Source organism: Crocuta crocuta, unplaced genomic scaffold (genome assembly GCF_008692635.1).
Source record: "Crocuta crocuta isolate KB4526 unplaced genomic scaffold, BGI_CrCroc_1.0 scaffold222, whole genome shotgun sequence".
NCBI lineage: Eukaryota > Metazoa > Chordata > Mammalia > Carnivora > Hyaenidae > Crocuta > Crocuta crocuta.
In genome coordinates, this window is record NW_027528806.1 from 5,306,062 (window position 1) to 5,322,939 (window position 16,878).

At 34.5% G+C, this 16,878-nt stretch overlaps 1 protein-coding gene across 1 annotated transcript; it reads left to right on the forward strand.

Moving 5' to 3' along the window:
• Positions 1–2,105: 2,105 nt before the first annotated feature.
• On the forward strand, positions 2,106–2,692 carry LOC144224719 (casein kinase II subunit beta-like; the record flags this gene model as incomplete). Its single annotated transcript, XM_077755806.1, is given in 2 exon segments — positions 2,106–2,465; positions 2,468–2,692. Coding segments are annotated over 2 exon segments (585 nt in total), but the record flags the coding sequence as incomplete, so codon positions are not given.
• Positions 2,693–16,878: the final 14,186 nt, after the last annotated feature.

A 16,878-nucleotide genomic window follows, 5' to 3' on the forward strand; every position in this document is an offset into this window, starting at 1 on the left:
TTCTAAAAATCTTAGGCAGATAATCACCCACACAATTTCTTCAAATAAAAGCATATACAAAAAATAAAATTTAACAAAAAATATGATACTAAAAGTTCTGTGTTAGAAATGAGTAATTCAAACATAATCCATAAAAATTTGCCAAAGTTTATAGCTCAGCCTTCACTCTAGAACAAAAAGATATATTTTTGGATGTAAAACTCTATTGCATACATATATATTCTTAAAACTAATAAATGATTAAAATGACTTTTCCTTATTAACTCTCTGTCCAAGTTGCCAAAGGCATTACAAAGGCAGATTAAAATGCAGTACATTTTCAAAATTAATAGACTTTTTTAGAGCAGTTAAGGTTATCAAAAAATTAAGTGGAAAGTACAGATTTCCCAATTACTCTTTTATTAAGTCTTTAGCATTTGGGGGGGGAAGGTTGGACTACAAAAGTCCCTGATTCAGTAAACTCTTCATTTTATTATTTATTTTATTTTATTTTACTTTATTTTAAAGATTTTATTTTTAAGTAATCTCTACACCCAATATGAGGCTTGAACACACAACCCAGAGACCAAGAGTCATATGCTCTACTGACTGAGCCAACCAGGTACCCCTAAACTTTCCATTCTAATTCATTCACAGTCAACACTGTAATAGGAATCATTTTAAAATGAAAATCTTGAGGCACCTGGGTGGCTCAGTCTGTTAAGTGTCCAACTCTTGATCTCAGTCAGTCTTGATCTCAGGGTCTTGAATTCAAGCCCCACATTTAGCTCCACACTGCACATGAAGCCTACTTAAAAATAAAGAAGGGGAACCTGAGGGGCTCAGTGAGTTAAGCATCCAACTTCAGCTCAGGTCATGCTCTCATGGTTCATGAGCTTGGGCCACATGCTGGGCTCTGTGCTGACAGCTCAAAGCCTGGAGCCTGCTTTAGATTCTATGTCTCCCTCTCTCTCTCTGCCCCTCCCCTGTTCATGCTCTGTCTGTCTGTCTCTCTATCAAAAAATGAACAAATGTTAAAAATTTTTAAAAGTGAAATCTTAGCACCCATCATATCTATGATTAAACCTACTTCAAATATTGAAAAATATAACAATCCATTAGTAAGCTAATGGATCCTATCAAGTACATAAAGATGTCATTGTGCCCATGATCCTCAAACTTTAGCCGGCAGTGGGAATCACCAGGAGAGCCTATTCAGCCCTGGATTGCTGATCCAGGTTCTGAAGAGATAATAAAGTAAATAAAATATTATACAGTTAAACATGCACATTTCTGAATGTGTAAAAAGAAAAGTTGAGTTCTTAGATTCCTTATGAATATCAAAGTCCATTATGTCCTCAAAACTTAAGCATGAAGCCATTTTAGAAAACTCTTTGCAGTATCTACAAAAGCTCAACACACACATTTTTAAAGATCATCAATTCCACACTTTGTATATACCTGAACCCAACAGCAGTACATCCATAAGTTCACTAAAAAGCATGTACTAGAATATTCATAATAGCATTATTTATAAGCCCAAACTGGAAACTACCTCATAAATGTCCAGCTACATGATAAGCCATAAAAATTTAAGGAATATTCACAAAATGAGACTCAATTATTTATAATGTGCATAATGCATAATTTATTAATATTATTACAAAAAGGGCAACACTAGTCTTTGGTTTTAGAAGTCAGGAGCGTAGTTAACTGGAGTAGTGATTGGGAAGAGAATGTTCCAGGCAGATGGCATTTTTGATCTGACTGTGACTATACTCCTCTCTTCTGATTATGAATCCATTAAGTTGAACCCTTTTGATATGGACAGTATTCTCTATAAATACTAAATAAAACCTTTAAAAGACATAGAAATTAAAAATGTTATTCCCATTTACTGCTTTTTATAAGTAATTTATTAAAATAAGTAGAAAAATACTTTATTACATGCTTTGTAAATCAAAAGAATAAAAAGTAACTAAACTTTTGGAAACTTTTAAGATCAGTCAAGAAAAACAAAATTATAGAGACCAAGGAGCATCAGGAAATCAGTATGGGAAAATAAATAAAAGTAAGTGATTTAAACATCTGGAAAATAGTGTTAATGATACTGGTCCTATGGGCTCTGTGGCAATGTGTTCTTCTGTGAAGGGTATGAAGACTACATTCAGGACAAATTCAGTCTCACTGGATTCAATGAGCAGGTGCCTCCCCATCCACACCTGGAGCCTGATGAAGAAGAGATTGGAGACAACCCCAATCGGAGTGACCTGATTGAGCAGGCAGCCCAGATGCTTTATGGACTGATCTACTCCTGCTGTGTCTTCACCAACCTGGGATTCACCCAGATGTTGGAAGTGTACCAGCAAGGAGACTTTGGCTACTGCCCCACGTGTACTTCTAACAGCCTTTCAGATATCCCAGATGAGGCCACGATGAAGCCCTACTGTTTCAAGCAGATGGACATAGACACCCCAAGACACCATGGAGGCACTGCCACACAGACTTTGCGTATGTTGGTATCTGTTTCTGTTACACAATTTTCATAGCACGTTCTGAATACCAGCTCAAGAAACTCATCAACCAGTTTGTGTCCAGGCTTTATCGTTACAAGATCCATTCAATGGCCTACTGTTTCAAACCACCAGCAACTCCAATAATCCAGTTAAGACAATTTGCCGATTCCCCATCTAACCCATCCCTCAGTCACTGATACCTCCATTTCTTGGCTGCCAGACTTTTAGGATTCTCCATAATTTTTAGCTTAATTAAAGGGGTCATTATTTTGGTGGGACTATAATAATAAAGTGGAAGAAAAGGGGAAAAAATCACTTATTCAGATTTATATAAAATCTTGTCATATCTTTTCAGGAAAAAACAAGAAGGGTTTCGTGTCTTCTGATATTGAAATTGCAAAATGATATGTCATTGCTGTTTATAATTCCATGCTAATATATTTAATTATTAAATAAAACTCGTTATTCTTACTAAAATACATTAGCAAAATTAATTAAGGAACAAGAAGAATGCTGAACAATACACTAATGATGAAGACATTTTTTGAAGAAATTTTTTAGAATCTACAAAAACCACCAGTTTGAAAATGTACAGAGAGCATATGGCTGTAGAGAGGAATTTTTCATATACAGAAAATCAGTTCTCCTAGTATTTAAACAGTTCTAGGATACAGGTTGAAATGAACTTTGCATGTGTTGAACTGCAGATTAAATGGCATTTTTTTTGGAAATGCAAATCTCAAATCTCACTTGCAAATGGCAATTAAATCTTAGGAAAAAAATATTTAAAATTTTTTTATTTTAATTCTGGTTAGTGAAAATACAGTGTTATATTAGTTTCAGATGTACAATATAGTGATTCAACAGTTCCATATACCACCTGGTGCTCATCCCCACAAGTGCACCCCTTCATTCCCATCATCTGTTCTACCTGTCTCCTCACCCACCTCCCGTCTGGTAACCATCAGTTTGTCCTCTAGAATTAAGAATTGATTTCCTGGTTTATATCTCTGTTTTTAAGGAAAAATATTTTTATACTTGATACAACGTAATGCAATGTTCAATAAAATTCAAAGTATAAATAGCAATAGACATACATAAACATGACTAAGAATATATATCTCAATTCATACATATGCCAAAATATTCTGGAAATTATTTTAACAGATTTAATACTGTAAAGGTGGAAGGAAGCTAAAATTGGGGTATTTGACCTAGCAGTTGCTATAATGTAGTGGAAAACCACATGTTGTTGTCTTGGAATAGGGAGTCAAGTACAAAATAATGAATAATCCAATTGTACCCAAGTATATACAAAATTTCTGAATATTAGTGGGGAAAGACTGAGTAATACATTAAATTGAAAATTGTCTTAATTATGTCAAAGTGGGTTGATGAGATAGGACATCTCTTACTTAGAGAGCCAAATTCCCAATCTCATCCCAATGGAAATAGTCAATATACCTATTTGGAGAGTGACCTTAACCATCAAAATTTGGCTAGGCCAGTTGGATGACCAGTGACTTCACCAATTCTATGTGAGTGACAATGGATACAGATTCTGTAATATTCATACTCTTTATTGTATGTCAAGAGATATTATTTGTTTAAGCACTGCCTTTTGCTCTAGTTTTTCTTATGTCAGTTTTTGTTAACTAGATTTTTCTGCACCCAATTATACTTGGTGCTTGGATTTATCTGGTAAATGCTATGTTTGGAGTCATAGTGAGGAATATCAAGGTCAGATATCATAATACATTTATGCAATTCATAATAGTGTCTTTGTAGCAAGATACAGGTCTGGGGAACAGCAGTTTACTGACATTTAAATAGTAAATGGGGCAACAAAATAATAAAACTAAAACTCAAGATACTTTTAAAATAAACATGATCTTTTTTGAAAAGTTTAATCTAGGAGAAAAAGGGCAAATGAATAAGAACAAGAAGCAGGGAGCTATGGTGTTTGGAAAGCCACATATGTGCAAAAATGGAATATTGTCAGGACCAAGTTCTTTCATGTAGTCTTGATTTAACTGAAATTGAAGCACAGATCATAAGTCATAATGTTTTTTAATCTGACACTCTTAGAGGAAAAGAGGTGGCAAATGTGATTTCCAGATTTCAAAGCATTAGTTTAATCATTATGCTTTTCTGTAAATACATAAAATGAACTTGGAGAATATTTATATAACACTTATCCTAATGACACACAGAACAAAAAGCTTTAGCCATAGCTCATCATTCAGAAATTTAATATTTCTTTTGTTTACCATAAAAAAAGACAAAAAGTTAAGCTGTGCTAGCAAATATTTTTTACAGTTATGACTATGGATAGTTATATTAAACATGGTGTACATAATAGGAGGCTGCTATAGTTCAAGTGTTACGATGTATTTTTCTTGTTCACTGAAATTTACAATTTATGTTAGACACAGGAAATTTAACTGAAAAACTTACTCTAAGTATCCTTACATATATCCCAGTTATCATGTTTAATTAATATAAGCATTATATAAATTTAAAATCATCTTGAATTATGGAAAACATTTAAATGATATTTCTAGCACACTGTGAAGGTAAAATTAAAATCATGTTTGGATTAAATTTATTTAAAAATATTCTCTCACAATTTTGATTGAAAAAATGTTTTTAGTGTTATCTCCAACCCTAGATTGATGGACTGAGTCTCTTAGTATCAAAGAATATATCCTAATATATAGAATAATTTATTTCTTAACTGCACGGGTTATGCAATATACCGCTTTGCTTCAAACCCTCCTTCTGATGTTTTCAAGTTTCATAATCTTGAACCAAGATGCCTAATCTGTGTTAAACTCAATTTATTCTTCTGTGAAGTTGACATACATACAATATCGCCTTACAGATTAGTTGCAAAACTTAAATAAATATGCCACATACACCATACTACTGCACATAGACTAAATGATCAAAAATGCTGGCTATTATTGACATTAATTATTTACATTTGAGATTTTTTTGATAATTTCACCCTGACAATCTCTCTACAGTGCTCCTAGCTTCTGAGGTCTTATGAGAACCATTTTTACTAAAAGTAAATGATTCCACTTCAAATGCAGTGGACTTCATTCAAGTATACCTTTGATCCTGTTTCCATTTAGCATCCTCTGATGTGCATGGAATTTTCAGCCAGCTGTCTTTTGCTGCGCTTTGTAAACAGATTTTAATCTCCATATCTGACAGGACACTAGCGCTCACCTCTTCTGTACACCATGTTTTTGTCAATCTGCTCACAGCATTGCTCACAACATTGTTCCAATTATACCCGAGTATATACAAAATCTCTGATTTTACATCCTATTTGATGTGTACTATAAATCAGCTCCTGCATGACCATTTCTAGCAATATTTATTTCTGTATGTTTTGTATCACCAAGGGATCCTAAGTATAGGTTGATTAGTTCCTTGGTTATTTTACATCTCAAGCCACTAGTTATTAACTGAACAGCTCCAGAAACATAGATTTGTGCCCTTGTCGTTCATCTTTATGGAGGAAGAGGTGGAACAGTGGCCTAGAGGCCAATCTTCTCAAAAGCTTAATTGGTTCAGATAATTTTTCCCTACTATTTTCTGAAACCTGTGGGACTGAGTTTGGGAGTTGAATTCAGTTATTCATTTGGCTTACTCTGACTACATCCATAGAAGGAAACTTAAAACCTTCAGATTTATAAAGCTACTTCAAGTAGTAAGACTTTAAACTCCCCCTGTGTGCCATGCCTTACAGTCAGGGTTATTTCCTTGGGACCTTGGTGTAAGAGGGAATCTCCTTCACCTTCCTTGTCAGGATGTGAAGTCATATCTCTGTGCTTGCAGTTGTCATTAAATTTCTACTCTTAAAATTAACATACACTAAGTTTGGAAAGGCTGCATAGATTATCCTACCATTCTTTCAGTTGTGAGCATGCCTAGTTTATTGCAACCAAAAGTATTAAGGATCCAGGGATAAATCAACAGCTTTCTGTTCTTAGAAGGACAAATATCCCTCTCCAGAGGAAGATAGATTTTAGTAGATCTGTTGAATTTTCCTGAAAAGATGCAATTAAAATGTAGATTACAAGCATGTATTGTAACATATGATTCTATACTGTGTGAGGAAACAAAAACACAGGTAAATAAGAGTGAAACTTCCTTCAGAATTTCACAATTCACTAAACAGCAGTATAAAATGTCTTTGTAAGAGAAGATAATAGGCCTGTTGTTGGTTTCAAAACAGTTCCGGGAGGGTAAGTGTCTTGAACTGTCAGCAAATGTGGCATCCATCTTATCTCTTAACAGTCTTGGGAAGAGTGTTTTCAGAATGCAAAAGTTTAAAACTGAAATTCACTTCTTGGGGTTAGAGCTTTTAATGGACTGACTGTCACTGATAAGGAAATGATGGAGAGCACAATGCTTCTGCAATCTCATTAGTTGGATGGATTGTGTGCAGTAGAATTTCCCAATCTCCAGACTACTAACATATCCTACCAAGCCGAGGAGAAAGAGGACAGCAATTCAAAGTTCTATATTTAACTTTTATTCTTTTGAATACAGCATTAAAATAAAAATTCCCATGACATTTGATTTTCCTAACTTCTTTAGTGGGCAGTAAAGATAAATCTCCTAGTATTTTAGCAAAATATCGCCGTCCGAAATAAAATCCATATTGGACATCTGAAGCGGTCAGAGAGCTTCCCTTAGTTCAAATAAGGTTGACAGTACACTGCTTTCCTTATTAGAAACAGACAAGATAATGTATTCAATCATCAGTGTCACAGGGGCACTTCTCACAAGCATTTGCTGAAAACTTTTAATGTTATGCAAATATGACATTTAAGCAATATTTATTTAGAGGAATCCAAAATAAATTTGTTGACCTTTATTCATAATGCCCATGAAATACAATTTTCTATTGATCATTTATATTGTCAATGTGTAAAACTCGATCTCAAAATGCAGAAACATCTGGATGTGAATGCAAAGTATGTCAATCATGTGAAATTGGTTGACAGGTACCCAGATGTTTGGCACAGGATAGCTAAACTGAAAAATGCATTTTTCTATTTTTGTTAATGTATCCCTTTCTTTCCAATTTAATGGATAAAGTCTATAAATTAAGACATTCAAAGATATTTTTAAGTCTATAAATGTATTCAAACAGAAATGTATAAATGAAGCAAAAGAAAGAAGCAAATGAACCTTGTTTTAGGCCCAGCTCTGCCACTTCTTTTTATGGATTGATTGATTGATTGATTGGTCCAGGCAAATCACTCAATTTCTCTGAGTTCCTCTGTATCCATTTGTGTCTAATAACTAGATAATTGTCAAAGCCACTTATAATTTTATGATAATTTCCAAAAGATCAGAAAGGGCATCATCTGAAACATGCATTAGATATGAGCAGGAGTGAATAAACTACCGTTTTTCCCCAAGAAAATGATTCCTAGAAAGATATGAAGTTTCCAATCGGAGAAAAATGTATCTTCTGACAGCTAAAGCAGTGTTTTCATGTAAATGAGACAAAATAGAGTGACTTGAAAGGACATAATAATAACTAAAATGTATAGAACTCTTCCTACTNTGTTTTTCCCCAAGACAATGATTCCTAGAAAGATGTGAAGTTTCCAATCAGAGAAAATGTATCTTCTGACAGCTAAAGCAATGTTTTCATGTAAACGAGACAAAATAGAGTGACTTGAAAGGACATAATAATAACTAAAATGTATAGAACTCTTCCTACTATCCATTTATTATGTTGATGGCTTTAAATATTTCATTACACAATTTTCAGCACAAGCCTATGAGGGAGATTCCATAATGACCCTGATTTTCTCCATGAGTAAACTGAGACTCAGGGTAAACACCAGGGTTATATTCAGAATCTGAGTCTGCCTACAGAGCTGATGTAAAAGAGCTATCCCCATAGCTACAATTTTGAAAAAGTATGAGAATTCCTTTACAGGTTTGGAAGAGATATAGAAAGAGACCATATAGNAATGTTGTGAGAACAACCTCTTTTGTTTCGGAGAATGCGTGTCCTATAGTGACTCCTAAAAATAATCTTATAAATAGGATAATTTGATTATTGGAAAATATGTAGACAATCTTAATTAACTATATGATTAAATGTTGCTTGGCCTTGGGGGGCACCAGGGTGGCTCAGTTGGTTAAGTGTCCAACTCTTGGTTTTAGCTCAGGTCACAATCTCACAGTTTGTGGGTTGGAGCCCCACATTGGGCTATGCACTAACAGTGTGGAGCCTGCTTGGGATTCTCTCTCCTCCTTTCTCTCTGCCCCTCCCTTGCTCATATTTCTCTCTCTCTCTAAAAATAAATAAACTTTTTTAAAAAGTTGCTTGGTTTTCAACCGATGACTTCTGGCAAGAAATATAGTTTTCTCTTGATTAGCCCCAAGGAAAAACTGCCTTCAGAGACAGTTGTCATTTTAATATTTTTAAATGTTCTTAGGGGCTTTGAATATAATAGCTGAGGATAGGGCAGGTCCAAGGTTAAGTAACGGTTTTGCTGTTCACTTAATAAGGAGGAGCTGCCCAACTTTTTTGTTCTGCTCATACGGATATTTTTTTGTTAACACCAACAATTCAAAACTAGAGAGAGCACTCATATTAAACGACAAATTTCTCTTTTCTACCAACACTGGCTTATCTGCCAAACTTTGTACTGAATTCCAGTGTGGCTGCGAGCCATAGATGCTGGGTAGCAGCTGCCGCCTTTAGGCAGGCCGCGCACTCTGCATCCTTTCCAAGCCTCCAGGGGCCTCCAGCTTCAGTCATTTACATTCTCAATCTGGCATAAAAAATGAATTTGAGCAGTTTACAATCTCGTCCTTAATGCCACCGTTTAATACTTTTTCCCCCTTCCCAGTGCTCATTAGGGTCCGATGAAATGCCCTGAGTCCAAAGAAGTGCATAATTTTTGTTGCCAGTAGAAAGAAGAATGGATTAATTTGATTAATTTCCTCTGGACGCTTTGAAGTAAAGCATCAAAGTATCACCATTTACCTCTTGAAATGCTCAGATTTGATGCTAGAATAAAGAAAATGTGATTCAACTTTCATTCAAAGGACAATTGCACAGTATTGGAACTTTGTGCTTAAACAAAGACATATCACAGTCCATTTTATTCTTTTCTTAAAAGATATGTATTTAGCATTAATATTATTTACCCCCGGCATATCTCTGTAAAAATAGTCTCCCTTTAATATGATTTTTAAATGTAGATTTTTAATTTAAATCCATTTGCACTATAAAAGAAGCTTTCATCCAAGGAAAAGAAAATTTGAAACTGTTTTAACATACTCAAATTTGGGCTTTTAGAAAAACTTCCTGAATTTTTGCATTACAATTAGTTTCTATGAAATAGTCTACTCCTGCATTCTGGAAAGAACCTTGCATCTTAGCCCTTTAATTACATGTGCATTATCTAAGCTTATTGACAATAATAAAAATAATAAATTATATTAAATGTATAAAAGTATAAGATGCATCATTTATAATATTTAGATTTTCCAGAAAATAATTAGCATTTTGATTCTTTACATAGCAAAAAAATAAAAATGAATTATAGTCAGACAGTCTTAATGACCCTTGGTACCTCTGTCTGTCTTTCTCTGGCTCTCACAAGCACAAAACACAACCACACACACACACACACACACACACTATCTTTCTCTTCAAAGTGTGAAAGATAATATTTAAGTGATGTTTTAGATCAAAACAAAGATAAATTAATGTTACCACATAATTTCCTAGTAAGAGTCTGTAACTTAATCACATATGCTGATGGTTAAAATGGAAAATATTTTCAAATGATACACAAACAACAATTTTCTGAGAAGCTTAATAATAGTGCATGTCCTTTGACATGTTCACCTGTCTTAAAACAGGACAATAGGCCCCAAATGAGGTCATTTATGCCGAGCCCCACCTCGCCCAAATGACACAAATACTTAATTACAGTTTTGTGTCTCCCAGAAATGGAATCTTACAGCAGACAGTCAGGCATTACTTGGTCAGCACTAGGGAGGAAATCCACCCGATAGAATAGACCCCCTCCATGCCCTGCAAGAAAGCGCTCTTATAATAACAAATTCACTTTTTCCTTATATAAATTCCTTGTCCCCACTCCCTTCTGCCTACAAGTGTCTTCCAATTTGAATTGCTCCTCAGAGCTCCTTTCTATTTGCTTGATGGGATGCTGCCCCACTCATGAATCATTGAATAAAGCTAATAAGATCTTTCAGATGTATGCATTTGGGTTTTGTTTTTTAATACTTTATAAACACCATAGTGAAAAATTCTAAAAACAACTTGTATCAACTTTTTTCATAGCGCTGTTTACCACGGTCTCACAAAATGAAAACGTGAAAACAATTTCCAAAGTAGGAAATAATACTTTTTCTTATATTACAAAGTATATTATTCTAATGATATTAAAGTGATATATGTGGAATACGTAAAAAAAGAAAAGGCCATCAAATATATATCCTTTAATGTTAAACAACCAAAATATGTCAGAATTTTCAAAATCCATTATGTGTGTGTGAAATTTGACAAGTTAAATCTAAAATTTACATAAAAACTCAAAGAACTAACATAGGCAAGACTATCATATTAAACAGAAAACTAGAAGGACTTAAGATTACTGGATATAAATACATAATATGGTATTGTCCTCTAAATTATAATTTAGTACAATCTATACAATCTAGAATATAGCATATAGTATTCTCTCTCTTTCCCTTTATATATATACATCTTATAAAATTAATTTTATATGTTTTTGAGAACTTCAGTTATGACTATTTTACCCTATTCTGCTTCCACTTTTTCCAATATTGAGCATATTACCTTTGTAATTAGAAGTAAAATTAGAAATAATCCATGTCCCATTGAAATGAATTAGCTGTTCTCCTTAGAGCGAAGGTGGTGCCTAGGCTCCCACCAGAGTCCCCACAATCATGATGATCAGAATTTTTAGAACTGATCTTTTTTGCATTTGCTCACTGCTGGAGTCCCATTCCTGACAGGTCCAGGGGTCTCTGAAGGATGGACGGTGTCAGCGAGGGAGGGATGAGAGGGGTGCGAGATCCTTTCTGGTCACCAGTCAGGCCTCTCCGCACTGTCTGAGACTCAACTTTATTTTATGATTTAGTGTTTAGGGGACTACACAGAAGTGGCATTCTGATAATAAATTCTTTTATCAGTAAAAACTTTCCAGAACATTGATAAGCAAAAGGATGGGACACAGCCCAGAGGTAGCATTAGCATAGTAAAGGCAAAAGTTAGTTCTTTGAGAGTAGTTCTTTGTTGGTATCTCCCTTTTACTGTCTTTGTAATCTGTTGATATTTTCATGACTTTTTGAGGCTAATATATTGGCCACAAATGTTTCAGCATCACTGTGTTTGAGACCGTTCATTCTCTCCAATGTCTTTATAATAACATACAAACTTTCAAATTACTACATTGGTGTATGAAGTCTTGGATGGCTAATTTTTGTAAGCATTCCTACTTTGCCAGCTGTCTAGGAGTTAAGGTTTGTTAGTAGAGGGCCCTGGAGCGACACTGCAGGAGGAACATACTCCTTGGTTCCCTCTGCCTTCCTTCCTTCTTGTAACTGAGCTGCCCAGCCTGTGTTCAGCACACAAAAGCTGGAGTGAGGTTCAGTGCATCCTGCAGGGGGGTTCCCAGCACGTTCTGCGGGACCCCAGTTAAGCAGCATTTCATTGGGTGCTTCAAACAGCTTCTCAGCAAGTTCAACGCCACCTACCCCAAATATAGCTTCCCATTAGTTTCGTCTACAAGCAAGGGGGCAGTCCGCTGCTTGCCAGCATCCTCCTGGGGAGCCTCAGTGAACGTGCCCACTCTCTTAGCCATAGCCAATCCCTCTCCATTGAGGTCCGAGCCCCAGCATGGGGAGGAGGGTTGAGGCAGGGAAACAAATTCTGTATGTATCAGCCCTGGCTGTTCTCTAGATTTGGTAGTTCTGCCCTCCTTACTCCATGGATGGTTTTAGGTATTAAATCATTTGGGAAATTGTCCCCATTCCACTTACAGCATGGTTTATCTCCTGTCTGGCCCATGAAAGAAAAATCGGCATTATTTAGGCTACACAGATTGAAAGAATCCAACGACAAAAATATAAAGTCAATATTTAGGTCAAATGTAAGACACGCTGCAACTTAAAACTACTGTTTGTAATAAAACCTTCATTTGAAAATAAAAAAAAGAGAAATGTGTAACTATAGACCTAATGGCTATCTTTTGAATAGGTACCCTATACTTGAGAGATCAATCCTGCATGGAAAAAAAATCTGAACTTTATAAGAATGGAATTAACAGAAGCAAAAATAAAACAATGCAGAGTTAGAAGAAAATGGTTGAAAGGTGAGCTCCAGTTCCGGGCACTGCGGATCACCAACATGCTTCCTGTTCCGGCAGTGAGACCACGTGTGTATATGCATTTTTTTGACAACCCACAGCTTCCAAGATCATCCCTATGTGTCCCTCACCAGGAAGTGCCACCCTCCTGGCCACCACCCATCTCAAGGTCTACTGAACAACCAATCCCATCATTCTGGATGGGGGCCAAAATCACCTCTCCATACATGAAATTTTAACATACAAATTAATCATTTTAATCCAGAAGCCATGCTAAGAAATCTGTCAAATGATGGAATTTATTGGGGCATCTGGGTGGCTCATTCAGTTAGGCATCTGACTCTTGGTTTTGGTCATGGTCTCAGGTCATGAGCTCATGGTTCTGGAGACTGGGCTCTCTCTTTTTCTCTCCCATTCTCAAAAGTTATTAAAAAGATGGAATTTATGTTTGTAGATATGTCTGAGTTTATTAATTCCCAAACTAATCAAAATAGAGGAAGGCAAGTGAATTCTCAATTTTACTTGTAATTCAAATTTTCAAAATGTATGTGTATGTCCTCCTAAGTCAGTCAAATAAACAAACTGAATTCTCCTGTTTCACTGATGAAATATTTTCTCTGGGAACTTTAACATAATAAATTAATTTAATTCATCCACAAGGCAACTTGAATATTTCCATTGTAAATTCTTTAAAACAGAATGCAAGTGTAAAAAATTCATGGAAATCTATAAGATGAGGAAGTTTTTGAATTAAAACACTCCTGGAGCTACGTACTAGTACAGTGTATTACATTTTATTTGTTTGTACACACTTTCTATATAACGCAATTTGAAAATTTTGAAATTGTGACTTCTGTATCTCCCTTGTGTTATTTTATCCATCACACAGTTTTACTTTTTTTTTTTTTCTGACTGGCTGTAGAAATATGATGCTATTTTATTAGAAACATATTTCAAAAGTAATTTAGAAAAAAAAAACTTCACTCACACATTCTCACTCCCAATTGTACAAAAACATTTTTCTCTTCATTTGATTCTAAGAAATAGAATAACAATTTTAAACTTTTCCTTTCAAATCCGCTCCTTATTCAAATTCAAACCCACGTATATTTACTACATGAACCAACTTGTGAACTAACCACGTTTTCACAACATATTTTCTTTTATGCATCCTTTGTAAGGATTTAGAGTGAGCACAAAGATCATTAAATATATATATGTATATAACATACATATAAATCAACATTCTTATTAAATATATTCCTACAAAAACATGCCACTCAACTAGATGACAGTTTTATAAGTCATTTCTTTCTTTTTTTGACAGACTATTTATCCTACTATATAAAATCCTCACAGGAGGGCTTGTGGTAAATGATAGTGTATTTCACAGGTCATGTAATTTTCAATTTGTCATTCTTCATTTTGCAAGGAATGGTACATAATGTCAACAACACATAAGCAATACATTTACGTTTTTTTTTTTCTCTTTCAGTATGAATCAATTTTTCTTTTTAATTTTGATGACAGTCATGGCAAACTATAAACTATTCTGGTCAATTATGGATTACATAAAAAGGAAATCTGTACTAAGCTGTATACAATGCTATTACTCTGTGATGTCTTTAATTGATGCGCCTTTCTTGTTTGGTAGAAACTACATCATTCATCATTCATTTAAATATTCACCAATTCTGTGAACATGCCTATATCAAATGTTTAAGGAATTAAAACAAATCATTTAGGTGACACAGTGAAAACTATGTGATTGTTTATACTCCTATAAATCTCACGAGAAAGCAAGAGAAATAAACAAGTAACCACATATTTTTAAATGTGAGCTTTTGTTTGTGGATGTATATGCTGTCTGGACAGACTATTTGCCAAATGCTCCTCTTTTACCATGAATGTGGAACCAACAGAGAACTCCCAGTCCCATTTTATGCTTCTCACCTTAACCAATAGCACATTCTCTCTTTTAATGTGACCTTTCCAAAGGGGGCATTTGGCTGAGGGGTTGGGAGAGTTTGGGGGTGTTGGGTCATCACAGTGGTGGCAGGTATGATTGCCTTGGTAGCTCTCATTATGATAGCTCTGATGGTGTTCCAGGCAGTGGTATGGAGTGTGACATCTTGAAAAGATTAAAGCTATTGTGTGTCCTTACCCATAATTGTCACTTTCCAGTGTCCACAGACATGTGCCATTTATAATTCCAAGATTGTGTTCGCCCATGGATTCCATGAAGCTTTCATTTGCATCTCCTTCCAATGCACCTCCCCTTCCCACATCACCCCTCAGGAAATATAGCTGGGGTCAGAAGATCGGCTAAAATGACCTTCAAAGCTTAGGGTAAAACTTATTGGACACTAGTTTATATTCCAAAAGACTGAAATTATGATTGAAAGAATAGAATTCCCTTTCATGGACATGGCACAACATGTTTTCATGTGATGTTTTAATCCATTTAGTCTTGCATTAAAACATGTAAAGGGTTCAGAACAAGGTTTGATGAGTGTGGTCAGAAGGACCTATTTTATTACATATCAGGGGTAGAGCCCAGGTTATGGACTTACACCTATGACTTTATTCATAAACCACCTCTTCCATGTACACAGCTGGGTGACCTTGGGCAACTTATGTTAACATCTCCGTGCCTGAGTTTCCAGCTAGGTGAAATGTGGCTAACAATAGTATCATTACCTGATATCATTACCTGAATTGATAATTCAGGTAATACATGTAGACCAACATTGGCATATAATAAAATCTCATTAAAACTTATCTATTTCTAGTTTCAGCTCATTTTCTATAAATTTTTATATTAATTAATTGTAACAATAATTACATTATTTGTATTCATGGCCTCTTGTTAATAATGAAAGAATGGGATAGAGTGCGGGTGAAATGGGTTAAGTGGTCAAAAGATACAAACTTGCAATTATAAAATAAGTCATAAGGATGTAATGCTCACCATCAGGGCCATAGTTAATGATACTGTATTGTATATTTGAAACTTTCTAAGAGAAGAGATCTTAAAAGTTCTCATCACAAGGGAAACAAACTTCTGTAACTATATATGTAACTATATATGTAACTATATATGATGTAACTATATGTGATGATGGAAGCTAACGTGACTTTTTGTGACACTCATTTCCTGATATAAACAAATATCCGATCATTATGTTGTATCCATGAAATCGATATAATGTTGTATGTCAATTATACCTTAATAAAAAATAATAAAATGTTTTAAAATGAGAGATTATATAGCTTTTCATGTATTCTTTGACTAAAGCTTTAAACGTATTTTATATATTTTGGTATATTGGGTTCTGCAAGTTCTTTATTTCTAAATGCTCATTGTAATTTTCATTTCCTTTCAGAGCAATTAGTGCTATTTAGATGAGTTCTGTATTATAATTTTCTACTGGTTATTGTGACATTAAGCTTATTATATTCATGAATTACTGCACTGAGCCCAGGAACTGTGGTCTTTTTCTAGTCTTAACAATTGATTAAAGTTTATTTATTGCTTTGAGAGTATAAATTTTGAATGTTTTCCAGACATCTGGGAATTCTTTACATGACTGTTTGATCTAATCTTAAAATTTCATATAAGACTATTAACTCAGACTAGTTAATTATATTATTAAAATATATATTATGTCAATTTTTTCTATGGATTTGTTTGATATAACTTTGATAGGTGAGTTAAAAATTTCCACTTACATTGTAATACCTGTATTAATCATGTTTTCATTATCTTAAATGTGTTTGCTGCTCATACTCTTATATGTTCTTTGTAGATCATGCATTTGTCCTCATAAAATAATCCTCTTTATACTCAACATAATTTCCCCCTGAATTTTTTCAATTTAATATTGATATTACACCTCTTACTTTTTCTTTCTTGGTAATTGTTATTTGTTTGCTTTTATAAAATCAAGATGGCTCTCCTCACCACT